This window comes from Aspergillus nomiae (assembly GCF_001204775.2).
Source record: "Aspergillus nomiae NRRL 13137 chromosome Unknown contig00156, whole genome shotgun sequence".
In the NCBI taxonomy this organism is placed as follows: Eukaryota; Fungi; Ascomycota; class Eurotiomycetes; order Eurotiales; family Aspergillaceae; genus Aspergillus; species Aspergillus nomiae.
Genome location: NW_015378211.1, coordinates 1 through 25,997, shown reverse-complemented (window position 1 = coordinate 25,997; position 25,997 = coordinate 1). Strand labels below are relative to the sequence as shown.

The 25,997-nt window shown below is 47.1% G+C and overlaps 10 protein-coding genes across 10 annotated transcripts; 5 read left to right on the top strand and 5 right to left on the bottom strand.

Annotated features, from left to right (window-relative positions):
• Positions 1 to 147: 147 nt before the first annotated feature.
• ANOM_005836 (questin oxidase family protein) lies at positions 148 to 1,696 on the top strand (the record flags this gene model as incomplete). The annotated part of the gene is made up of 4 exons (XM_015551093.1): positions 148 to 487; positions 543 to 688; positions 766 to 893; positions 945 to 1,696. Coding segments are annotated over 4 exons (1,299 nt in total), but the record flags the coding sequence as incomplete, so codon positions are not given.
• Positions 1,697 to 2,220: 524 nt separating this feature from the next.
• ANOM_005835 (HECT-type E3 ubiquitin transferase) lies at positions 2,221 to 4,852 on the top strand (the record flags this gene model as incomplete). Its single annotated transcript, XM_015551092.1, has 4 exons — positions 2,221 to 2,970; positions 3,574 to 3,858; positions 3,929 to 4,186; positions 4,535 to 4,852. 4 exons carry the CDS (start codon positions 2,221 to 2,223, stop codon positions 4,850 to 4,852), a joined length of 1,611 nt encoding a protein of 536 aa, XP_015406373.1.
• Positions 4,853 to 5,237: 385 nt separating this feature from the next.
• On the bottom strand, positions 5,238 to 6,613 carry ANOM_005834 (TauD/TfdA dioxygenase family protein; the record flags this gene model as incomplete). The annotated part of the gene is made up of 5 exons (XM_015551091.1): positions 5,238 to 5,351; positions 5,405 to 5,538; positions 5,593 to 6,084; positions 6,145 to 6,350; positions 6,414 to 6,613. The coding sequence occupies 5 exons, from the start codon at positions 6,611 to 6,613 to the stop codon at positions 5,238 to 5,240; spliced, it is 1,146 nt and encodes a 381-aa protein (XP_015406374.1).
• Positions 6,614 to 8,215: 1,602 nt separating this feature from the next.
• ANOM_005833 (putative transporter) lies at positions 8,216 to 10,162 on the top strand (the record flags this gene model as incomplete). The annotated part of the gene is made up of 6 exons (XM_015551090.1): positions 8,216 to 8,473; positions 8,528 to 8,856; positions 8,912 to 9,752; positions 9,819 to 9,937; positions 10,004 to 10,087; positions 10,138 to 10,162. 6 exons carry the CDS (start codon positions 8,216 to 8,218, stop codon positions 10,160 to 10,162), a joined length of 1,656 nt encoding a protein of 551 aa, XP_015406371.1.
• Positions 10,163 to 11,301: 1,139 nt separating this feature from the next.
• Positions 11,302 to 11,823, bottom strand: ANOM_005832 (uncharacterized protein; the record flags this gene model as incomplete). Its single annotated transcript, XM_015551089.1, has 2 exons — positions 11,302 to 11,646; positions 11,717 to 11,823. A coding segment is annotated over one exon (321 nt), but the record flags the coding sequence as incomplete, so codon positions are not given.
• Positions 11,824 to 14,880: 3,057 nt separating this feature from the next.
• On the bottom strand, positions 14,881 to 17,276 carry ANOM_005831 (putative phosphoinositide-specific phospholipase C; the record flags this gene model as incomplete). Its single annotated transcript, XM_015551088.1, has 4 exons — positions 14,881 to 15,123; positions 15,220 to 15,814; positions 15,880 to 16,666; positions 16,884 to 17,276. The coding sequence occupies 4 exons, from the start codon at positions 17,274 to 17,276 to the stop codon at positions 14,958 to 14,960; spliced, it is 1,941 nt and encodes a 646-aa protein (XP_015406369.1). The 3' UTR covers positions 14,881 to 14,957.
• A 1,150-nt stretch (positions 17,277 to 18,426) lies between these two features.
• On the top strand, positions 18,427 to 19,319 carry ANOM_005830 (glutathione S-transferase; the record flags this gene model as incomplete). Its single annotated transcript, XM_015551087.1, has 2 exons — positions 18,427 to 18,478; positions 18,571 to 19,319. 2 exons carry the CDS (start codon positions 18,427 to 18,429, stop codon positions 19,317 to 19,319), a joined length of 801 nt encoding a protein of 266 aa, XP_015406370.1.
• Positions 19,320 to 19,626: 307 nt separating this feature from the next.
• On the bottom strand, positions 19,627 to 20,416 carry ANOM_005829 (mitochondrial 54S ribosomal protein mL54; the record flags this gene model as incomplete). The annotated part of the gene is made up of 2 exons (XM_015551086.1): positions 19,627 to 19,880; positions 19,939 to 20,416. 2 exons carry the CDS (start codon positions 20,414 to 20,416, stop codon positions 19,627 to 19,629), a joined length of 732 nt encoding a protein of 243 aa, XP_015406364.1.
• Positions 20,417 to 22,758: 2,342 nt separating this feature from the next.
• On the bottom strand, positions 22,759 to 24,045 carry ANOM_005828 (NAD-dependent epimerase/dehydratase family protein; the record flags this gene model as incomplete). Its single annotated transcript, XM_015551085.1, has 1 exon — positions 22,759 to 24,045. The coding sequence occupies one exon, from the start codon at positions 24,043 to 24,045 to the stop codon at positions 22,759 to 22,761; it is 1,287 nt and encodes a 428-aa protein (XP_015406366.1).
• A 1,059-nt stretch (positions 24,046 to 25,104) lies between these two features.
• Positions 25,105 to 25,842, top strand: ANOM_005827 (spherulation-specific family 4 protein; the record flags this gene model as incomplete). The annotated part of the gene is made up of 2 exons (XM_015551084.1): positions 25,105 to 25,325; positions 25,485 to 25,842. Coding segments are annotated over 2 exons (579 nt in total), but the record flags the coding sequence as incomplete, so codon positions are not given.
• Positions 25,843 to 25,997: the final 155 nt, after the last annotated feature.

Here is a 25,997-nt window from a genome sequence, read left to right as displayed (position 1 = left end):
ATTAAAATATTGGTTTACAAGAACGGGTGACGTCACATACATCATCTAAGGCCCTCAGGCCACCAAGGCCTCATTCATCCAATTCGCCCCAACAACTTTCTTTCCCCACATTTTGCTGGGATCGCCAGAACGACAGCACTCAGTGCGATTCATTTTAGTATATTATATTGTAATACCGCTTGAACATTCTAACAAGGCCGCAGGGTGTCAAACATTGTTCACAGTTGAACCCAACTTGAGAAGCTCTACACAGGAGTATACTACTCGCTTACTCGATATAACTATGTTATCTATTTCTCTGCCTTCCTTGAAGAGCTTCTTGCCATGGCGCGATCGAACCTTTATCGATATCCCGACAGTCAAGATTCATGAGATCGATACAGCACAGGAGAAGCCGGCTCGGGCTCTCAAACATTTGCTGAAGTTGAATCATGCCAACTATTCCGTACTGTACAACGAACGAAAGTTCCATAACCATGCGCCTCATGTAAGCCATACTCTATTGTATCTCTCATACCAAAAGCAGAATTGACTCTATGTAGATTCTGAGCTCTTCTTTCCTTCAAGGAGCAGACACGGATGATCTAAATCGTATCTACGAGGCCGAGTCTAAGCTTTTGGACCCCTGGGTTGATTCTCCAGGTGAAATCAGTACCTATGACTGGAGAGACTACTTGAGCCATCGAGAGTATGTATCCTTACTGCATCCCTGAGCTTATGCACAGTCTAGCCTTTAATAGAAAGACGTACCTAACGTCAATCTAGATATCAAAGAGCGTTTGTGGACTTTTTTGAGGACGAACTCGTCCGTCACGGATACGATTGGAAGCAAGTCCTCGCAGATTATTTATTCTCCGGAAAGGAGCCGCTATTCAATTCCCTTGTTGATGACCGTATGGTGATCCTAATACTAGTGATAGTTCGATAAAGCTGACCTGGCTTAGTTGGTCACCCCTTAATCCACCTTGCCTATGCATTTGAGATGTCCAGCCGTGAAATCGCCATGGAAGCCCTAGCCCTTGCAGCTACGTGCTACGGGAAAATGCATAAGTATATAGACGACCCTTCTTATTCACAGGCAGAGTCTCTCTACTCTTCTACCTCCCTACTCGAGATTCTAAACAAGGTACGAGTCGACAAGCAGTTCAACGGCCTCTTCGGGACCCCAGGCGACAACAACATAGAGACGATTCTACGTCACCATGAAGCCGCACTCCTCAATCACTGGAATGCGTGGAAAATTGAAGATCCCGTGAAACAATTTCGCGAAAGCCAGGAGGTCGCCGTGGCTCTTCTAACCGCCACTCAATTTGAGACATCGGACAACTATGACTTCTTCCTCGTCCACACGCTGACAACCAGCCATGCCGTCCGTATTCTCCTACCACTGATCCCAACACGCTTCCAATATGCACTCGTCAGGCAGTGGTGGCTTCTCACTCTAGTTGTATACATTGCGCAATTAAGGCCGGAAATTAAGCTCGACCAGATTATGAACTACGAATTGAAAGGAAGAGACTGGAAGTGGACGGCGCAGAAGGCTATTAAGGGCGAGCATTCGACAGATGCACACTATGTCAAGGCAATTCGCGCGTGTAAGGAAGCTGCTGCGACATGGGGAGATCCGGAGCAGTACTACTTGAAAGCTGCTGTCAAGTTTGGTGAGGAGTTCAATGGTTGGGGCGGATTTGTTTGATGGGGTGGCAATTTATGTTCTAGTCGTATTCACTCAGATTGGCTTTATTGGCATGTTGACTGGCTATATAATGTACGATATGCATGGTTTTTGGCCATCGGAAATATCCTGTTTTTATTACTATTCTGATCAATTTGTGACAAATAACAGCTCGAAAAGCATTGGGTTGGAGATAGAACCACCCTTGATCCCAAACTGAGAATCAGATTCGAATGTATGTTCTACTTGATATGAAATGTTAGTCATAAGCTTCATTTAACTCACTACATTCTATGGTGATAAGTCACGAAATGAATCATATATTCATGCCTGAGGCATAAATGCCATATAACAATACCACGTGATACGCGCTTAGAGCTTGTTTAATGGAGTAATATTTGGGCAAGTTGACCATAACCTGTCAACATTTTTTACCACAGTCGCTTCTACAATTCACGTCCATGGCTTGATTAAAACAAAAATCATACTAATAAAGGCAGCTAACAGTCCAATCATACCATAAATTCACATATATTCTTCCTATAATGTCCGCAGCGCAGCAACAAAACGAGCCTGTGGCGCTCTATCTACACGCCGAACTTCTCCCTAACATCCGCCACATTACTCTCTACGTATCGCTGTCGGAGGCGATACGATTGCAAAATGTCCGACCAGAGATCTGTTTATCCGATTCTCGTCGTGCTATTACAGTATCTCTCGCATCGCCGCACGACGATGTCACAGATACGATCAAATTACCAGCCCGTGTCAATGAAGCATCTCGGTTGGCCTTGAGCGTAGCTGGACAGCGAGCTACAGATTCTCGAGAAAATGGACATGGCCAGCAGGAATACTCGTTTCGAATGCAGATCGATGATGAAGATGCATCGTTGCTCTCAAGGGAAGAACATATGGACAGCTTTGTGCCGTGGACCGCGACCGACATGACTTCCTGTACTAGGCTTCGCTGTCGCCATTGTAGGAGTATTCTCCTCGACTCGCATGTGCCGCGTAGCTCTGATGCTGCAGAGAAGGATACGCAGGGGTGGTTATGGAAGGATTTGCCCAGTGGGAATTGGGCTGAGATGATGGATTTTTGGCATTGCCACAAGCCGGATCCTCATGAGGACCATGATCATAATCATGATCATGAGAACAGCGCTACAGCTGAAGACCAGAATGCTACAGTTAAGGGATACGGTGCCGCGAATCAGGTTGTCGCAACTTCAGGGACTGTTCTTGTGGACAGCGCGACCTTTCTGCTCACTGACTCCGACTGTAGAGGCTTGAAACAGGTAAGCACGGACATCTCTTCCGGTTGATTCTTAACTAGGATTGTTGTTTGTTGTACCTTTTGCGCTCTATGCCTAGGTCTTGTTTATTTTAACCCTGCCCTAATGCTTGGCTTGGGCAAAAAAGAAGGAGGCCATTTCATAACCATGCTTTGGTCTTCGATACAATTGCCCTATAATTAGTGTGTCTTGGTTTCTATCTTGGTCAGACATCTGTTATGGAGTTTGAATGGCATCACGGCCAGGTGCAGTTATCTTCTTCGTGATGGATTTCGCACTGCGCCGTGGTTGCCGTTTGGTCTTCAGCGTGTTTGGCTCGGGATCAAGATTTCACCTCGCTGCATTTCTCCGTTGATTCGGTCTGCTTACCCAAAGTCATGGGATCGACGCGATTATAACGAGGTACATACGGCAAAGAACTCTGGGATAGGTTGGAAGACTTTACCCTGAATCATCCTTTAATGATCAAGAAACAGATAGTCAACAGTAGTACCTTACAAATATAATAACTGCTGATCTTCATATGCGCTTCATAACCAAGCCACAACGTTTTCCTAAATTCGCAGCTTGCATAGCATTGGATTGCTGATAAATATATTATATTAGGTTGAAACAAAGAGTACAACAGCCTCTTCAACAACAGAAACACAGATGGAGTTGCTTTGTGAGAATTGCAATAGCCATGTGGGAGTTGAAGACACAGTTGCTAAAGGATGGCGACTATTCAAAACAAGCTTATCTGTAAGCAAGCAGTCGGAAGGCGAGTGTGAAGACCCAGAATGGGAAAGCCATCCTTTGGAGGCAGTTGTAGCAGCTCAATTGTTGGAGTTGATTGAGAGAGAAAGCGCTCGACGATTTGTTCTCCACTGTGGACAAGGGGGTGGGTTACTGGTATGTCGATTCATTGTCTTTCAGTCTTGTTTTCGTTTTTGATACCTGTTTGTGACTCCTTGGCGTATAGATCTGGGTCTTCAATCCGGATATGCGATATTCGAACTCTAGCTCAGACCACAGTATAACTGCGCAGCGGGCCATGAAAATCCTATTCCAGGATGTCGTCGACGTGGATGGGATGCTTCATCCGGATCGTGGCAAGGCGTCATCTTTGTCCCTGGAGGAACTTCGACTTTCATCCAGCGTCTTGTCTGCTATCTCAGAAACTTTGAAGAGTAGGAACAGGATGTTACCAAAGTCGGCAAGGGAGTTTCGAGAATGGAAGGTTGGCGTCATGCATCGATATGACCGGACAAAGAATGTTTGAGTAGAGGAGACTCTGAAGTGAGCTGGCATGTTTCGTTTGACAAAGCATCGTCAGGTGCCTTCTTCCTCTTTGGGTATGCAGGCGGATGTCACAGGGCGACATGCCCATTTCAGAGTGAATTGACATTCTACATTCCGTTGCTACCTTGGCGCTGTCATGTTGGCACTCATCCATAAATTTATTCCTTCACCGGCTTAGCCTTTGATGTATCTCCTTACAGGCCATGGGGTCACTCTTGATACTCGTCAACTGCGCAACAGATCAAATCATACAGACCTTGGTCTCCTGCCAATCCTCACTCTTTAGATGGCGACCGACAGCCGAGAACTACAACTTCCGACAGGAACTTGCCAGAGTGACAAGGGTGATATCACCTGGGAACACTTGGATGGGTCCGCAGAGCATAAGGAAGTAGAGCATCCCGGTTACTCCCGCACTTCAAGCACCACCAAGTCTGGGAAGACAGCTAAACACGTCGGAGCCATGGCTGCCGAGTTGGAACTCCCCGAAAAGCCCTCGTCGCGCTCTCATTTAGCACCTCCAGCAATCTTGATAATACCTCTTAGTCCTTCTGATGAAAACTCCCGAGAGTTATCAGGCAGTATACCATCCCGGCATAAATGAACATCGCCTTGGTCGTCAAAGACCATCATTCTCTCTTTGAAGTGAATAGTCGCAAAAAGCTTGAAAGGTGAAGGGCGCAGCTCCAGTATGAATCATAAGCTAAGCCCTCGAAAGTCCAAACAGAATACAAACCAAGACCGGCAATTTCTTGAAAAATTTGACAAATTGTTCTACGTCCTCTAAGAGCTCAGGCTCGTAGGCTGTGAGACTTACTATTTCTAGCTCAACTAGAAAGTATCTCTGCTGCGAAGGCAACGCTTATCAGAGTGCCAAAAATCGATTCTTATTCGTCAACATAGATCGTTTCTATCTCCATATCATGTATTTGGATACCACATTCGTATCTCCGATGCGGTGACTTGAAACATAGCGAAGGCTTAGGCATTTACCCTTCGAATGGAGTTTCGTACGGTCTTTCCGCCTGTGGTGTGATTCTTGCAAGATGACGCCTCTGACCATCCTCCCAATCGAAAATGGCACTGTGTGCAACAACTCGGTTCTAAAATGTAGTCAATATCACTTACATCAAACAGGCTATACATGTGTACTTACATCCCAGACAACCACAGTATTTGGTCGCCACCTGACGCGAGTCTGAATGTCTTGGGACAAGGCAATATGATCGTATAAGAATTTGAGGAGGAAGTCCGACTCTTCTTTCTTGTATCCGACGATGTATCGGGTAACTAATTACTGTTAGAAACCTAATACCGACTACACCGTTTCGAAGGAGGACTCACATTGTGGGTTCACGAAAAGAGCTTTCTCCCCAGTGACAGGATGTGTCCTCACGATTGGGTGTTCAGTGGTTATTGGGTCGCGCCGTGCAATACCGCCCTTGTTCAGACTGTTGTTGACCTGCTCAACACCAGAGTGAACAGCCTTCAGTCCGTGCAGTCGCTTGCGGAACTCAGGTGACAGCCGTCTGTAAGCTTGGGCCATATTACAGAACAGAGTATCTCCGCCGCTTGTCGGGCCATCCAACAAATACAGGAATGTAGTGCCAGGAGGCTGTTTTTCGAAAGTAACATCAGAGTGCCAGGTAAGCGAGTTGGTGTGGGTTTCCAGGAATTCTGCTCCACTCCTATCGTCTGCTCCACGGTGAACGAGGTGAATCTCGGGGAAGCCCTTAGGTGCTCCAGAGCTCTGATGAATATGATGTCTACCGAAATAACTACCAAACTCCAGGGCTTTCTCGATGGGGAGCTGAGCGAAGTCCTGGTCTCGGAAAGCTGAAAGACTCCGTCAGTAATTTTGTCAAGAATCATTCGCCTTTATATGCAATAACATACCGACAACTTTCCTTTGGGCGATATACAAAGCCAGCTGTTCTTTACCCTTATCGGTCAGTTGGCTTAGTTGGATACCGTGAACTTCGCTACCAATGGTTGGGGTAAGCTCCTCCACCTCGCCCTTGCCCTCGGGGAAGAGATCTGGGAAAGTTGGGTCGGCATCCTTTCCATGGTCATAGTGCTCAAAGGGTTGAAGCGGTGGGTATCTACCGAGTCGTTAGCTACTATGCTCAAGTAACTATGCATGGTGCAAAATCAGGATCCCATACTTTTCTGTTTCGTTATCCCAGACGGGGAGATACTTTGGGAAAGATGCCGGCGGCTGTTTTGCAGTTCCTTGGATCTCATTTTCATGCTGATATGTTTCACGGTATCCTACCCCATTCTCCTTATTGTGACCAGCATCAGTCCTAAGAGAGGTCTTTGGTGCCGAGTGAAGTGAGACGGTTTCGGTTATAGATGGAGCCATCTTTGTAGATTTGCGTGAAAGTTGATGCTCTTTCGATTTGTCTTTTGTTCTAACAAGCACTGATCTAACGCTAGGGGCTATCCCCTAGATATATCTATTGCCTTACATATAGGCGCCCATGTCAGATCCGATTATCCGACTGATGTCTGATGATTGTGCAATATTTGCGGGGTATGTTCAATATCACGCCCTGTTCAAGAATACATCTTGCAAGGAGTTTCGCTCGGCGCGCGGGGTCACTGGGGAGGACTGCCACAACAAGGCAAGTACACACAATGCTGAGTGGTCGACTGGTGTATCATAAAGCGATATGATTGCGTGATGAGGGAGGATTTGCGACGCGAAAGCCTATCCATCGTACGCTGACTCGGCGTCACAGAGCTCTGTCGGCTGTTTGTCCCGTGATAAGTTCTGGATTCGAACCGATCAAGGAGACAAACTTTGGTCTCATTTTCGTTGGGTCGATTAGAAACTGAAATACTCGGGCTGACGACAAGTAGAACGTGGTCAACTCTTTCACTATCTAAAGTGATACGGGGCCGTTGTTGTTGTTGCTGTTGCGGGCCAAGCATGACGTGCTAGCACGACCCATTCGCGCAACCCTAAGCTACTACTAATCATCTCCCTCCGCTGGTGAATTTAATATACTACGTACACATACAAAACACACTAAAGTGGGCCTTCGCCATTTACCTAGGTAGAGGGTCATCCAAGGAGCCACCCACCCGGGAATCTATCGCAATTACGATGATTGCCTCCCGCAACCGTTTGCCAGTTGCATGTGTATAAGCCTCGGGAAAGGAAAATCGACCATTACATTTCACACTCAAGATGCAAATGAATGCGAATAAGAATAATAGACGCCAATCCTTTAGGTTGAACATATCATGCAGCTTATCCTAGCATAGTGCACGAGCCGCCAATCAAGTCTCGCCCTAACGCTGCGATATTGATGGCGAAATATGCCACCATACGCTAAGCTGATGATGAGATCGGCTACCCTTTGAAACTATCATGGGCTCTGCGGTGAAACAGACGACAGTCGGCAATTGCTGCTAGTTAACCAGTCCAGATCAAATGCTAAATGAGATCCCTGCTTCTTTTCGTTGCCATGACTCGTCCTTCATAACGTCAACTTTGCTCCATTTGCGTGATGGTGTCCACTACCCGACGTACTCCCTAATGGGTCCTGGATGATTGGTCCAAGACGATCAAGAATTGCTTCGGCTTGCTTAACTTGTCAAAGCTTTACTAGACAATGGTGTTGTTAGCCATGCGGAGGTTCGCCGCGATCCGCAGCATCTTATCGCGTCTCCATCAGCAAGCGACATCAAGCTGTACGAGAGGTTCTTCAACTCCACGCTTAAGTTTCCTAATTGGCTCTGTATAACTATCTACATTGCATGCTCATCGCGTAGTCTCGACTAGCTTCAGCCTTAAGCACAAAACTGCGATGGCGTGATAGAAGCACCACTACTCGACTAGCAATAACCACAAAGCAATATTTATTAATGACATGCGATGCCCTTGTACCTTTAACATCTCATTCATTCCCATTCTTGAGACCGTCGAATAATCGCCGCATTCAACCATACTGGCAAAATGGCTTCCGGCGACCACAAAGAAGCGACTGCCAATGTTAAACCTGTAAAAGACGATTCGAAACAAGTCTCAGCAGGATCATCCTCTGAGACACTACCTGTCGCTGCGCCCAAACGGGTCAAGGATATAAGCGAGGGCGCTTTTGATACCTCCGAAGACCCAAGATATTACAAGCCGATCGACGACTATGAAGGTATACATCGTTGGGATCCGGATTTTGAATGGGGAGAGCAGGAGGAGAAGAAGCTCATAAGAAAGGTATTCCTGGGTCGGGCTCTCAACCAGATTGGCTTCGACTGATAACAGTGACAGATCGATCTACGGGTCTGTACATTCGCGTGTATTACCTTTTTTGCACTACAACTCGACCGAGGCAATATCGTTCAGGCGATGTCCGATAACATGTTGGGAGATCTGGGAATGAATACAAATGACTACAACACCGGCCAAACAATCTTCTACCTCGTTTTCCTATTCGCGGAACTTCCCTCCCAATTGATCTCAAAAAAAATCGGACCAGATCGGTGGATTCCGATCCAGATGTTCTGTTGGAGCCTAATCGCCGCCTTTCAGGCTTTCCTCTCAGGAAAAAAGTCATACTATGTCTGCAGGGCGTTGTTGGCTCTGTTCGAGGGTGGATTGTGAGTTTAAATGTGCATCTGAGGTCTCATTTAATATCCCATTGACACAAAGCAGCATCCCGGACACTATTCTCTTTCTATCCTTCTGGTACAAGTCTAAGGAGCTACCTATCCGATTAAGTTATTTCTGGGTTTCTTACGAGGGAACATCGATTATCAGCGCTTTCCTAGCATACGGCTTCTTACATGTGCGGAGGCCTGATGGTACCGGTGGCTGGCGGTATTTGTTTGCCTTTGAAGGTTTAATAACAGGAATCATTGCAATCATTGCAGCATTCTGGATGCCGGCGTCACCTACTCAGACCAAAGGCGGGTTTCGCGGCAAAGATGGCTGGTTCAATGAACGTGAAGAGAAAATCATGGTCAACCGAGTGCTCCGTGATGATCCAAGCAAGGGAGGCATGCACAACCGACAGGCTATAACGCTAAAGATGCTTTGGGAGGCCCTTTGCGACTATGATATGTGGCCCATCTACCTTCTAGGATTAACATGGATGATCCCCAACTCGCCAGCAACAAGCTACATCACCCTACAGCTTAAGTCGCTGGGATTCGGAACATTTGAGACGAACCTTTTGACAATTCCAGCTTATGTGGTCTTCATTATCAACCTACTTGTTTGGACCTGGATCTCAGAGCGATTCCACCAACGATTGATTCTAGGAGTCGGATCTATGATTTGGTGTTTAGTTCTTTTGATCGCTCTCGAGACCCTGCCAGATAATGCCAGCCATTGGGCTCGGTGGATCATTAACGTACTACTGATCGGTGCACCGTATGTGCATGCTATTGTTGTTGCCATGACCTCTCGGAATGCAGGCACAGTTCGTACGAGGACAGTTGCCAGTGCAGTTTACAATATGATGGTCCAAACATCAAGCATTATCTCCAACAATGTAAGTGAACTCTCCCAACTCCAGCCACTCGCAGAAGTGAATATTTGTTAATCTTTGTTCTTTTAGATCTATCGTGAAAATGACAAACCGTACTATCGCACTGGAAACAAGGTTCTCATTGGGCTGACAGTTTGGAGCATTTTCGTGTTCATTGGAGCCAAGTACTACTACGTGTGGCGCAACAAGTATGTGATCTACTGAATCCATCTGGATCAATCAGATACGGATACTAACACGTCTGACCTACACAGGAAGAATGCCGAAAAATGGGATGTCATGTCTAGCGCCGAGAGGGAGGAATATCTGGCTGCTAATGGGCACTTGGGCAATAAAAGGTATACGACTCTCTGGCCTCTTTGGCGGTGCCTTTGCTAACTCTCCCTAGACTCGATTTTAAGTTCATCCATTAATTTACGAGCAAAGCGAGCTAGATCCAGCTGGACATGGATCAAGGGTGCTAGTTATGATTTAAAAGTTTTGTGATACCACTTCATTTAGAATTATAGAATAAGGTCAATGGTTAATAGATTCGAATAGACGAGTCCAAAAAATATATACCGCTCACATTAGAAACCCGCTAGTCTTGTCAATGTGTGCATCATATCATATCCGAAGTCTTCTACTCCCCAATAACATACTCACACCCATCTTGCCCAATCCACACCTCATGCAACTTCCCAGCCGGTACATCGACCCGAGCCCCAGCCCCAAACGTCTCCTTCTTCACCTCCCCATTATTAAATCGAGCATTGTCTTCTGGATACGTAATAGTAAGGGACCCTCGTCGAATAAGATGCGTCGTCAAGCCCGCATGTCTATGAGGCGAGTAATATGCATTACTGTAAAGCACACCAAAGTAAGCCTGAGCCTACGTATACCGATACGAGACCTTAAACCAGTAATCGACCCACCTGCCATCAGACCAGGTACAGATATGTCGGAAACCCCAGATTCGGACGAGACGTTCGCACTCGCTGCGGGTTCCGATGGGGTAAGTTTGTGTCTCTGTCATGATTATTGCTATGGCCTTCTGACGAGCAGTATAAAGAGCGTTACTTGAGTAAAATGAGAGCTAGTAAAAGATGTTTTGGCTATGGTGCGTTGTGTCTCTGGAATTGGCGGGGAAGGAGGCGATGACGTCGTTGGACTGGCGTCCCGCATTCCAGAAGATTGCTTGATTGGGGAGCTATCACGTGGGGATACCCTTGGATTGTTTTTATTGGATGGAGATTGCTTTCAGTCATTTGGAGGGGAGGGCTTCGAACTTGAAGTTAGTAGGGAGTCCTTAGCAACTTGGAAGGTTGGATCATCTGGTTGATGTCTTCGGTTGTATAGAAGGGCTGTACATACAGTGACAAGGTTACATGGGTTGGTAGACTACGAATCCGTAAAACATTGATTTATGCGAATACAAGTTGTAGGAGTATTGCCTGCAAAGCCGGGCAATGAACACTGCCAGATCAAGAAGGAGCCACGCGTGACTTGGGAGGTAGATCAAGCCTTCTAAGTTGTATGCCCTCCTCACTCTTTGATCGCTACCCTCAGCTGGATAATTCATCAATTGAGCCAAAAAAAAAAAGCGCTCTTCTATAATTGCATTACGTTTATGCGGATATCCCATACTATCGTACAATTCCTGTCTCCAGATCTTCCCCAGCTTTGTGGCCGATCCCAGATTAAGGGCTCCTGTCTGAGGAGTACTTGGTGTTTGTCGCCGCTGTCGTCCCTGACCATCCCACGATTTGTTCCGCCCCTCCAAGGAACAACGAAAAGAAAGGACGATTTGAGGGTTTTCAAGGGTCATTTTGAAGTGGACGGCGTTTTTGTCCTCCTTTTTTCCCCTGGAGAAAGAGGTGCCTAGGTCCCCCAAGATTGATTGATGTCTTCGAGTGGTCTGCCAGGACAGTATCAGTTTATGTGTTCAGGTCAAGGTACTGTCTATATGGCCGGTTGTTAAAGCTTACCGGACATCGTCAGCCAACAGGAGTGCCGCAGACATGGCAGTTCTTTCCAGGGATAACCCAGGTCTCCGTTCCACATTTCTCACACTCCGGACAGCGTCTTCCTGGCATCTGGTTCATACATCAGAAAGTGTGCTTGGACAGAGAAAAGAAAAATAACTTTTGTTGTGTGCACTCACCGGCATGTTGAATATGTTACTACCCAGTACTCTGGTTAAGTTCAAAGGAAGGGGAGATGCTCGGTTGGATCGAACCGAGATGTGAAAGGCCTCTCAAGTTCCCGAAGATTGGACACGGTCAAAGTTTAAAGAAGAAAAACCAACAAAGTTCAAGTTCTGGTCCACGGCTTGTTGGATGCTGAGAGCTTAATCTGTTTTCTGGGACGCCAGCCTCCCGCCCTTATATAGTTCGGAGGCACTTGATGGATCAAAGACCCTCACTGAGATCCGACAATTCAAAAAAGCCATCGGGAGATCTCCATATTAGGGTCGATCGATCGATTGATTGACGACATCAGTTACACTCAATGCATCAAGGCAACTTGCATATAGGAATCCCTGCAAACCCAACATGTCATGTCAGACCCGAACTATTCGGATGTTCCCGTTCATGACAAGCATTGCATTTCAGTGACTGGGGTTATCACGCAGTGTGATCTGCTCTCTACATGGAAAATACGTGTCCAAGCTCAAAAGCGGGTCCGGATGATGAGAGGAGGGGGGGGGCCGCAAAGGAAAACGCAAAGGAATATCCCTGTGCGGAAAAGAGGAACGTCTTCGGCGTATATTTTGGAAACCGTTTATGCAGCTAGCCATGGATACTCAGTATTCGGTAAAACCGCCCAACTGGGCCATCTGGGTCCCTCTTGAACCCTGAAATGTGACTGGTTGCGAGTCATGTTGGAATGGCACGCGATCTATCCCACCGCCATCACGCACAATGGACCAAGCACTTGTGTTACCAACAGGTACATGCCACTCATCAACTTTAGAAAGCCAGCGCGCAGTCTACCTCACATAGGCCCTACTCGGTCGACATTAGTCTCTCGCCGTGATGTTGGAATGAGGGGCTTGGTCAGCTTGCAGTTAGGTGCACCACATACATCACATATCTTATTTCTCTCCTGTTTGAACCCGGTCTACGCTAGAAAATCGCTTATTGGTTTGCCCCATACATGCATCCCTGTCCTCTGTTTGGGCCGAGGTGAGCATTGCTTGCAGAGAGAAGAATGTGCACCCAGACCACTTCAGCCCTGGCTTGTGGTCTCTCTCATTGTACTAAAGCTTCCCCATCACAATCTAGCGGCTAGCGTCAAGCCCCACTGCTCCAATGTCTGGACTCTGTTTGCTAGCACGCTGACCCCGTGGGACAGTCATGACATTCGGGAACAGGAGTCTTTGTCTCTCTTTTTCTTGGTTCGCCTTTATTAATATTATTATTACTATCATTATTATTATTGGGCTCCTCATTCCCCTCTCTCTCTTTCTCTTTATTGTCACAGTCTTTTGCGGCACTATAGAGGCGTATGTGTATGATCTCTGTCCTTTCCTCTTCCCTATTTTTAACATGGTGCTTCACAGGATATGCAGTCCCAATCAAAATGAGCCAATAGCAGGATCGCGGCCAGTGGCACCCTTGATAAGTTTCTGCGCAGATCAGTGCCGGCGCTTCGGGTACGCGTTGCTTCAACAATGGAATACACCATCAGAACCCCTTTTCCCTTTTCCCTTCTTAGGCTCAGTCACCTCAGCCACCTGCAGACTGCCGTCTGTCTGGGTTGAGCTGGGCTGCGAAACTGAACTCTATCAGTATCTCGGCCCCACCTCTCAGGTTGCTTGGTGTATTTCTCACATATTGGTTAATGATTAACCCGGAATTGGATACATAGAAAATGGACCCTCCTCAGGGGTTTCCCCTGTAGTTTTTTGGTCATAATCTGCGAGCTGTCCTGGTCTTGCCAGCACTTATTCTCCGATATATTGCAGGTGGCTGCTGGATTCCACAACGCGTCGCCAGTTGGTACTACTCTTGGCTTCTGTCACTTTCGAGACCCCTCAACGTTTGTTAACGGTTGGCGATGACGAGAGCCACGACTGGCAATTGCCATGCCTGAAAAGCAATTCTCGAACTAGCTGGCTTGCGTCAAATTCGTGTGGTCCCCAGCGCCAAGGAACCCGCCTCAGAGATAGCTTCTTCCTATCGATATTGATCCAAATTGACAGGTCGAGTCCGAGTAATTTCGGGTGATCGTCTATCAAATCAGAACGGTTCCGGCTCCTCTTTCCCATTCTTGTTACCCCTCCTTTCTTTTTCTTGTGCGTCTTCCTTTTTTTTTTTTCTTTTTTTTGGGTTGATTTTTCTTCATTTTCTTCCTCCTTGCCTTCAATCCCCTTCCTTATCTCCGTTCGTAACACGAGAACGGCTAAATCTGAGAGCACAGCATAATTATCATTACGTCATGTGGATTGTTTTCGGCGGTGGAAAAGGTATCCTGTCTTCCTCCATTCTCTGTACATGTCCAAACTTCAAAGACCCAGGTTTCGGCCCACGAGTGGGGATACCCCCTCCATCCCCATTCCAATACCGCGTTCAAAGCCTATGGAGATCCATCACGCATGACCTATCCGTAGATACATAACCTAAATCTAATTTGGCACCTGTCTATCGTGATTTGGAATCTACCCTGTCTCCGGTGCTGTGGTTTACGTTGGAAACCTTGGAAGTGGGCATGGCCTTACTTTCCAACCGAGACTATCCCCCTGTTCGACATACCAGTGTTATCTAAATCTGTAGTCATATACTAAATTGAATAACCGAGTTATTTTCGCGCTAAAATCTAGGATTTCGATGAGTCTATGAAGTGTAGTGTGTGCGAGGTTGGTATCATTATAACCGATTTGGTGGCTGGCTGGCTACCCAGGGGAGGCGCTTGATCTTCTTGGGGGACATGTGTATTATTTCGATGCCGACCAGCTGGAATTGAAAGTGAGATCCACGATCAACCGATAAAAACACGCACAGACGTACGAATCAAAGAGTTATGAGATCAACTGCATATGCGTTGGCATTCTATTCTGTCCGGCTCATCTGCAATGTCGACTTTCAATCATCTTTCTTCTTTCGTCCGGTTTATCCCTGTTTGTTTTTTGTTTTTTGTTTTGTTTTTTGCTTCTTCAGTGTCTCCTTTCAAATTTATTCTATTTTTCACCACCCAGGTGACTTTAGAACGTCCAACACAAACAAACTAGGCGACCCGTTTGATAATACGAACTAGCAGGACGCCGTCGGTTTTTGCTCCTGAACAGTCGTACAGGTGGATTAGCCGGTAGCCTTCTTGGAGGCGGTCTAATTTAATACAAGCCCAGGCAGCCGTCGAGTCTCGTCCGAATTCATCGTCTTTAATTTTGAATCTGTGGGGTCATTAGCTTCATTCGTACCTTGGTTGCAGGCTTGGGATCACCGCTTGAGGGATCGGAAGGCAACTGCCGCCGAGAAGAAATACATACCGGACAAAAGATAGCTCTTCAACTAGCCCAGATAGAGTCGGAAACTGAACCATTTGGCCTTCAAAGTTTGGACTGGCTCCCGAGGCACTTTTGATCGTTTGTTTGTAGTTTTCGGTCTCTGACTCGCCCTCGTCTTCCACTTGAGGTGAGGTGGTGTCCTCGGGCGTCTCAACATGCAAGTCGCAGACCACGTAGGGGTGAAAACCCTTCTCGTTGGTGTTTCCTGAAGGCAAGGGGATGTTCTGGCCGGCGAGAAACTCTATCGAAAGGTCTAGCTGGCGACGCACGATGGTCAAGGGTGCATCAGAACTTAGATATCCTTGCGGTTTGAGTACCCAACCTTGCTCATCGGCAAACATAGCGTTATTAAGCATCATTCCTTTGTCGAGATTCTGCCAGTTCAACGCCACCACCTGCGCGCCCCGGCGCCAAAAGAAGCTGGGGTCGAGATTCGAAGAATTTACTCGTAGGCCGTATGGGTAAATCCGCATGAAATGTTTGCGGTTGTGTTCAAACAGGGCTTCGGGATATTTCGCATGCGCTGCTCTAGCCGCATTTTCTGATAGCGAAAACACGTGTCCGGGTACTTTGGCCTCTGTTACACATATAGTTAATGAACATTCTTTCCTAGGTTTGCGTAGACTCAATCAGAGTAGTTACCTGGTTGTTCAAAGTGACTGAAGTGGAATCCTTTGGTGAATATAGCCAGTCTGCTGAGAGCTTCCAAGATCTTTGATGGCTTCTTTGGGGGTACATCAGCTGGCTTGTCGGCAGTGCTACTGGAGTCACCTTGATTGGCATGTTGCTTGAGTGCCTCAAGCTCGTCGCCATTACCTTCTGGCGTTTCCTCCATTTTGTCTTGACCCGTCGGTGCCACGTATTTCACTTTAATCAGGATCTTTCGTTTTAGATCCTCCGGTGCGGGCAGAGGATCAGTCGCCTCCTTTTCGGGCGTGACTTCCACCAGCATCCCTTTCCAAGCCTCTTCCATGATCTCCACCATCGCCTGTTGTTGTTCCAGAGATGCATGCACTTCCAGACTAACAATCACCGGTAGATCACTTGTAACAAAAGCACTATCCCGGATGGCATAACACACATCTCGAAACGTAGTCTCTTTGGTAAGCGTGTGGCCATGAAGCACCTTGGGCTCTGGGAGTTGCGGGACCTCAGTCGCAGGATCCACTGGGGCACTGTTGTCGAGAGGCACGTCCTCAGGAGACGACTTGCGGCCTAGGAGACCCCCAACTTTGGTTGATATGGATCCCAAGCGGGCGTGTCGTTTAGCCATACTCTTAAGCCTTTCCCTTTTTGACCCGTCCTTTATCTTTCTCTCGGAGCTTGAATCGCTACTACTACTGCTTGTGTCATCAGCAGGTGGGCATTCGGAGCTTCGCTCGCCATCCCATACGTCGATCTCGACACATCTACATCCATTCAGAAGGACCTAGAATGTCATTAGTTATTGCCACCTAGACAGCAAGTTCTGCATTAGGGTTGATGCTAGTGTCTGATGCACAGGGCACGGAAGTGCATGGTTACACCCTATTCAGGGAACCATCCTCACAAGAGCCCAACAGTTGGTACTCCATAGGCCAGAATGCGCTTCCATGGTAGGGGATTTGTAGGTGCATTCACTATGGAATACCAGGGGAGTTGCGTACGTTTGTATAAGCACTCGCGTCTGAATCGCTGTACAATTGGTTCCCAGTCAAGTAAGTGTTATGACTCGAAGAGATGAAATAGTCACTAATGGGTGCTGAATAGTTCTGCTGCTTGACAGGTCCCGATGCCGAAGAGGCTGAACTGGCCATATACTCCCGAAGCGCCGCTAAGGAAGCGAGGGGGTCTACAGCCCCATTGTTACTGTCGTCCTTAGGAGTCTCATGTTGGATGTCCCGGAGGAAATCGACCCCGGGCAAGGATTTGAGCGAGCTGTAAATCACCTCCAGGTGAGACGCAACAAAAGGTGCAAAGTCCACTGAGCTTTTTGACTCTAGGCACTTTGACGAGTCATTGAGCGTGATTTGATCAGTACGATCAGTGAGGTCGTTCATTTTCCCTCAATTGAGTCGATTGGTTAGGCAAGACCTTAGACACGAGCCTTAGATGCAACGCAATTGCTGATAATGAAGTACAAGTGACGTAGATGTCTTCTTCCCCTTTTTTTTCTTTTGTTCCCTTGCCGATCGTCACGCCGTGTTACCGCCAAGTCGGGAGAACGATGGAAAGATAGAATGCTATGCGGTGTACCCCTGGAGTAGACAAAGCCAAGGGACTGGAAGTTAGAACAAAGAGAAAAAGGGTATGGATGAAGGAAAAGGAGAAGGGCGAAACATTTATATATCAAACGGGATGGATAGAAAAGAGACAAAGACGGAAAGAACAAGTGTTGTGTTGGCGGAGTTCTGGCCATTGCTTTTCTGGTCCACTCCACTTGGGCTGTTTTGGGTTTTGTTCGCTGATCAGCCGATACGCAATCCCCCATGACGATCTGATCTGATATCCAATCTTATGTTTCCTTCCTTCAGCCTTCTGGAGCACATAGTAAGGCGAGCTGTTGCCTAGAGACCGCCATTTCTTATGGTGCAGGACAGCCACGACAACAACTCACGTCAGGATGCTGGCGAACATGACGTATCATATTATCGTATGGAAGGGGCAAGGGAAGGAAGACGAACAAATTGTTTGTTTAGTTACATAGGTTTAGAATTTAGATTGAAGTCCTCGTGGTTGTGGAACTCTAAATCACTATCCTCTTTTGGGGAAGTCAGATGATTCCCTTTGTTTCCCCCCTCCAGATTAGCAGCCTGCATGGCAGCCTAAGGTGTCGTGGAATTGATAGTATTAACTACTAGTGCAAGAGATACACGGATAATATACTAAAGCTTACCAACCATACCTACTAGTTGAATAGAGAGATACGAGGACGGCCACTGAACGCTTCATACTACTCCACTACAATCAGCTTATTCGCCAGCTTTTGCCGGATGCACCAATAGGAGGCTGGGGTTGTATACAGCAAGCCCAAAATATCCCAAGATGAGAGACAATACTAACTAGTAAAGCTCCCAACAAGGTCGGCTCGGGAAAATTAAAGTTATATAAGCATAATGCGAGATAGCCCCTCCCTCCACCTGAATAGAGAAAATTCCCACCCCATCTTCACAGCAACTCTACCTGCGCTACATCTTGACCAAAACCATCATGGCCACCGACACTCCCGTTCACTTTTTTGACATTACTTCAACCATTCCCGGTATGTCTGTCGTTCTGTACCGTACTTCCGACTACAAGGAGCTATGGTGGCCTTCCATAAAGGCTGACTACTGACTAACGCGCTGTCCCCAGGGCCGGCAAAGGCATGGTCCGTTAATACATTCAAGACCCGCATGGTCTTGAACTTCAAGGGCATTCCCTACACACAATCGTACATTTCCTATCCGGACATTGCTCCTTTGCTTTCCCATTATGGCGTTACCCCTCACGCCGCAGGAGCTCAGTATACCCTCCCCGCCATTCTGCACAAGCCCTCCATCAATGCGAACGCCTACGGTGCGATGCAGGACTCCCTTGCTATCGCCACGCATCTGGACCAGACCTTTCCCTCACCGCCCCTATTCCCCTCCGGCGATGCCAGTTATGCGCTCGCGCTCGCGATGATCAAGCTCCTCGGTAGCGTCACCGAAAAAGGCGTAACCCTTTTGATTCCGAGGGTCGCTGATCTGCTTGACCCCCGGGGTCAGGAATACTTTATCAGGACTCGGTCTGCTAAGTTCGGAAAGCATCTGCCGGAGGTATATCCCAAGGAAGAGAGCGAGGTGCAGGAAATAATCAAAGCAGCGAAGGAAGAGATGGAACCTGTGGCGCGAATGCTAAGAGGCCGGCCAGGGAAGAAGGGGCCCTTCCTTGAGGGTGAGACTCCAGGATACGCGGATATTCTGATCGTCTCTTTCTTGGCTTGGGTGGAGAAGAGCCATAATACGCTTTTCCAAGGACTGGTGAGCATTGGAGAGGGCGAGGTGAAGGCACTCTTTGATGCTTGTTTGCCATGGGTGGAAGGTCAAGGCGAAACCAAGGAGTGGGATATCCCTAAATGACTTGGCTAGAGTTCATCAGTAATTGGATGGGAATCCCCGTTTCCCAACTTCAAGCACGCGCGAGTTGGTTATTCACAGTGTTTAGTATATAGCAATAGAGCAATCCCACAGATAAAACAGTAAACTTCATTCAGCGCCTTGCCTGGGAATTATAAGAAAGATGAGTACAAAGTTCCATAAAATACATCTGAAATATCCCGAGCGGGCCTTTCTACATCAAAATCAGTCAACACAATTGTACATGGATAAGCCTGTTAAAAACACCATAGAATGGGACAAACCGGCACCAAGCCAAGTCTCTCTAAAATTACAGACCGCGGAGGAAGTTAGCCTCTCTAATGGCCTTCCTCCGGGCCTCTCTCGCGCTCTTCGTGATCTCGGAGCGCTTGTCAAGACTCTCAGCGGCCTCGGCCAGAAGATCATCCGTTGCTTGACCGCCGCGGTTGTACGATGCAGGAGTAATATCAGTAGCATGATGATGAACAGGGATCTTAGGAGGGAGGGTTGCGGCGCGAGCAGCCATCTTCTTCTCATAGCGCTTGCGTTGCTTCTTGTTCAAGGCTGGAGATGGCACAGTTAGTATGATCCAATACCTATTGATAAAGCAAGATAAACATACTGCTCGGATCCACTCCGCCCTCGGATTTCGATTGCTTCTTAGCATCATCTAACAACGACCACAGCCACTCCGGGTATTCAGAGTCTTCCAGGGCGAGGACATCAGGCTTATTCTTGAAGTAGTTGAGGCCGTTCAGCTTCGTTCCAGCGGGGCAGGAGCTTGGTGGACGTTCCACGGCAGGTTTTGTGGGCTTCTTAGAAGACACATCAACATTTACTTCTTCCGGTGTGCTGAATGGTTGGGACACGCCGGGAGTCGCTGATGAAACTGCCGACGGGATCGTGATGTCCGCTGCGACAGGCTGGCGGGGAGTAGGAGGAGGCGGCGTAGCTGATACTGTAGGCTTGCCATCACTGTAGCTCCGGAATTGGCTTCGGTGAATTGGAAGCTGGCGTGCGCATGACGAAGCAGAGAAAGTAACCGCGTGTTGCGGTTGCAACCGGGAAAAGAGGCTGGTTCGACAGCGCTGGCAGATCATTATAACGGTGTTCCGGGAAGGTATTCAAATGTAAAAATGACAGTATAAAATTAATTGGTCTTTCCAACGCCTTGTTGTGTCCAGAAATCCGCTGAAGCAGTCCTGTGATGATAATAAAAGGGAACTGCCTGGCACGGAGCAAGCTACAAGAAAACTGCGGGATGAATTTGATGCCAAGCCGGAGGTCATGGTCACATGATCGTGTATACTGGGCGATGGTTTTTGAACAACCCCGAAGTATACATTATCTTCCTTCCTATAGCGGAACGTGAAAGATAGTTGCTGTTCGTAAGGAAGTATATTCGTCATATATAGTTACTTATATTCGAGACCATGAGTTAATAGGGTATTTGCGGATTCGGTGGTACTATCACGTGATAAACATCGGGATGTGTCCAATCAGACATGAAAAGATACAAGAGTCATTCAGGATTCGGCATTGTTAAACTGATGAAGTCACTGGATTAAATTCAGGGTATCTTCGTCTTTATTACGTATCTCATTGGTATTGTCGGGCGGGGGAGGGAAAGTTAGGTCAAGTATAACAGTAGGTACTAGTACTCAATCTGTAGATGCTGTTATTCGTTCTGTTTTGCAGTATATTATGGATCCTTGACTAGCACCTGGTAAGTCATAACAGAATCACTTAGTGAGCTGTAGTAAAAATACCACTGGCCAATCTAAATTTGCACACTAATACTATGCTTCTGTGGGTTCTCTGTTTTCCTAGTTCGTCAGATCTTCGTTACCATGCTTGTTTATGGTATACTACTTCGGCCGCACACAATATAGTGTGTACTAACACACATAGAGGAAGCTGTTGGAGTATGCCACCTGTCATACTATAGAAATTTTGTCGCAAATCGTCAGAAGTTTTGAGTGAGGTATTGAACTGAATAAGTTTAGGTTGATAAGTTTGTCGAACCACCCGTACCAAACATATATAGTTCCAAAGATGTCTCTTAACACCACTACCTAGAATTGAGAGGCCTTAAAAGCAGAAAGACTAGCTGGCGATAGAAGCCATAATTGCACACTATTTCTTTATTAGATATAGATTTCAAATTGTACTGGATATACAATACAGCGCCGAGCCAATGGTGGTTCAAGGATGATAGGTTCTCTGGCAGGATAAGGATTCTCAAGCACAAAAGATAGAATCATAATATAGCGAATAGGGCTTAAACAAGCTATCAAATCAAGCTCAAGAATATTAGACTAAGGTATATTAGACTTTTTCTTATCTTCTAGATCCTAACGAACCGTCTGGGAACCAACCGAGAGTCAGTGATATGTATTGCAGGTTCATCAGGTGCTCTTTGCATTTGGCAGCGCTAACACATGGGGGTCGAGTCCAGGCTGGTATTAAAGAAGTGCGGCATATCTCAATGTGACCCGTTAGGTTAGAGAAGAAGCAGCGGTTAACGGTTGTGATGCCGATCTCTACCCTTATTCAGAGTTTCTTGCTTCGAGCAAGCCCCAAGAGTGAGACGATGCGGGCCTTGTTTCGTGAACCCTGTCGATCTGCCTTGCCAACAAATTCGAAATTTCCCTGTACTATGATGATTGGCTTTCCCTTGTTGCATGTGGAGGAATTAATCCTGGTTGCGATGTCGGTATTGCATTGTGATCTGCGGTGGAGGGGTTGGAAATAGATGATTTTGAATGGCATGACTAAGCTGGCCGGGCACAGTTCACGAAAACATTAAATTGTCCCCTCTCCCTCCACTCCCCAAAATGCAGAACGCAGGCAACGAGGCTCCTTCCTTTGCTCATTTGGTTACTGACATGTCTCGAAAGTATAGCACCCAGAATAATTACTGGTACTGCTATGGCAATGCACTTGTGGTTCGATATAGGTTCTGATCAGAAGTTAGAACTACCGCTTCGGAATCAGGCAATTGGGAAACATGACAAGATTTTTGTGACTGGCAATTAACTATTATAAAAGACACAGGTGTTCGCTGTTCCTGATATCAGTATTCAACATCTTCACAACATGAAGTCAGAGAATAAACTTATCCTACACCGATATTAGATACAGGCTGCATTGTGAATGCCTTATAAAGAAGTTCGCTTCTATCATGCAAAAAAAGAAAAGAAAAGAAAAGAAAAGAAAAGAAAGAAAGAAAGAAAAGAAAAGAAAAACAGAAGAACCAACGTTGCAGCATGTTTTGAATATGAAAAGAAAGAGGCATTATCGAGCGTTGGGAAAGGAGAAAACAAAAGAAGACAAAAAGTACACCGCTAAGCGCCACCCTATGACAGAAAGACAGAAATTAACACGGAGAGAGGGGGAAAAAAGGTGGAAAAAATTAATGAGGTGAAAGGAGATCAGTGGCCTAAGAGGACAGTCCGCTGACAGCTAGGAAATTGCACAGACTGGCACAGGCATCAGTTAGTGTCTTCTCGGTCTTCCACTGCAGCTCCTCCTCTGATCTGGTGGCCACAGCAACACAGGAACCGACATCGCCCGCGCGGCGGTCAGCAGCCTTTCTTGGGATTTCTTTAGAAGACACACTTTCCATAGTGTTCACCACCTCCATTACGGAATGGCCTCTGCCGGTTCCGAGGTTGAATGTACGGAAATTTTCCTTGAGCTTTCCTTCGTTGGCAGCACTGAGGGCTGCGATATGTCCCCGAGCCAGATCCGTGACGTGGATGAAGTCACGGACAGCTGTGCCGTCTTCCGTGTCCCAGTCGGTTCCAAACATCTGCAGCTCCTTGTACTGCCCAGTCATGACCTTGACGACAACTGGGAGAAGGTTGGTAGGGATTTGCTTCGGATCTTCACCGAGAAGGCCAGATTCATCGCATCCTACCGGGTTGAAGTATCGTAGAGCCACGATTGTCCACTCGGGATCGGAGGCCGCGAGGTCTGCTAAGATGGCTTCACAGATCCATTTTGTGCGTCCATAGGGGTTTGTGATGCCTGTGCACCCAGGCTCCATGAGTTTCTCGGACCCGTCGCGGTCTTGGAAGATCTCATCCTTGTGGACACAAAGCTCCTCCTTGAGGGGAAGACCGGAGGTTGCTAGAGTTCCGTATACGGTGGCGGACGACGAGAAGACGAAGGTCTTGATACCAAACTCACCCAACGTTGTGGCAAAGTCGATGAGACCGCTGACATTGTTTGCGTAGTACTTCAGAGGATTCCTGATACTCTCCTCAACCGCTTTGTGGGCAGCAAAGTGGATGACGCCGGAGATCTTGGTCTTTGGCGTACCCCATCTGGACTCGATCTGATATTGCTCAAGAAGCTTGCGAAGAGCAACGCTGTCGCGGTAATCATGGGCATGCAGGTGCATCTCGGGCATTTTAGTTCCTTGTTGCTCATGGTACTTCGAAGCCAGTGTTTTGATGCGATCGAAGACGTTCAGGAAAGCATTGCTAAGGTTGTCGATGACGATTACGTTATAATTGGCCTTGAGTAGCTCCAATGTTGTGTGACTTCCAATGAAACCAAGACCGCCGGTGACGAGGATGTATTGATCCAGGGGGAAGTTGCGCAGCAACTCTTCAAGATTTCCATCGAACAAGACAGATGACTGCGTCGCTGGTGTATCGACGCACCCTGGAGAACAAGGCTCCATGGGAGTACTTGCGTCCGACTGTCGAGGGCTCTCCATTATTGGATGGGTTTATGAAAAGACGAAGTGCAATGAAAGGTGAATGAAAGATGAGAAGCAAACAGAACGGTGTTCGGGCAAACACAAGCAACTACCGGAGTAAACGAGAGAAGAATTGCGTGTTGCTCAGAGGAGAAACAACGAGTGTGAGTTGATTTCCGAACCGGATCGTCAAAGAAAAGAAAGGAAAACACAAATCTTATACTTCCTTGGATGGAAGAAGACACTGCCACTGGTTCGCCGATGTAACCGCCGCTTCCAGCTAAGGTCAAGCAAAAGATATGGTGACGGTGTATTTTTTTTTTTCTTTTCTTTTCTTTTCTTTTTTCTTTTTTATCCTGGTTTTTTTTATTTACAATGAACGAAGGGCATCGCAAGCGAATGGATACAGGATGGATAAAAAAAGAAGTGGATTTACCAATATTATTTCTTTGGTCTATCCTGTTTTTTCTGGGAAAAAAGAAAAGAAAGGACAAAAACGAATTTGTTTTTAAAAAAAATAGGAAAATAGGAAAAAGAAGGGGGAAAAAGAAAAAAGAAAAAAGAAGAAAATAAATAAAAAAAAAAAAAAGAAAAGAAAAGAAAATAATCCCAGAACGTCAGCCCTTTGGTATGGAAAAGCAGTCCAGATCCAAGTGGTGATTCGAACAAAGTTCGCCTCAGATGGGGCAGAAGGGAAAGTAGGCTGCGAAGTGGCCTGCGAACTTCTAGCCGCACTCCACCAGGTTGAGAAAAACCACGGCTAGGACTTTAATGGATGTGTTTTATGCCAGGGAGAAATAAATTGTTCGACATCGACACTGAATGATCCGAGACCTACTACTGCATGGTCAGAACAGAGACCTGCCCCGCTCTATTTTGGGCCCGCCGGCGTGTATTTTTCTGGTTCACCAGGAGGTCCACCACTAAGGCAAAAGGCTGAACGCTAGGTTTCGAGAGCTGACTACTTATTTCTTAGTCTTCCGGCGCCTGGATTTAGTACTCAGCAATCCACTCTCTTGTTCTCCTGCGTTGCAGACTAAGGCATTTGCGTTAAATTGCCTCCCTAACCTGGCAACAATGGGGCTAGACAAACACGTGAGCGGTCGTCGTTGTCTGCAAAGCCGACGTTCTCGAATCATTTTGGGGGTCTTTGTTTTTATTGCCATTCTCGCGGTCGTTATACCTCCGGCAGTCGTGGTCACCCTACGCAAGAAGAACAGCATGGGCCCTAAAGCTAACATCTTCGTCCCTCTCTATGTGTACCCTGCCCCTGGTGCCTGGGATCCATTGGAAGCAGAGTATGTACCTTCATTTCCATCCCCACTACCCTCCCCCCCCAAAAAGGCTGAGATGTTCTGGTCCATGAAATATATACATCATAAGCAAGCTGAAAGCCAATTGCATGCTGCATGCAAGTGGTAAGCTAGAATTTTGGGGAAAGTAACTAAGCGCCACAGGATCTCTTCACATCCGGAGGCCAACTTTACCGTTGTGATTAACCCAGCCAGCGGCCCCGGGCCCGATGCCCTGCCCGATGCTAATTATACCCGCGAGATTCCCAAGCTCGCCTCTTATGACAACGTGCGTCTCTTGGGTTATGTTCCTACAACCTGGGCTAAACGCAACATCTCGGCCGTGCGTCGCGACATCGAAACCTACGCAGAGTGGCCGACCAACAGTTCGAACCCTAAGCTTGCGGTTCGGGGTATATTCTTTGACGAAACACCCCAACAGTATGATGCCGATGCGTTGTCATATTTGCAAGGGCTCAGCTCATTCGTGAAAGGCCTTTCTGGCCTTGGTCCAGACAACTATGTATGTGTGACCTTTCTCTTTCACCCCCTCTGTAATTTTTATTACCGCACCGTATTCATGGTAATTTACATGGGTATCAACTTTTTTCGACATCGAAGATTGGTACACACCTCAGGCCCCCGTGTCCCTTCCCCCCACTCTCTGCATCCCCTTTT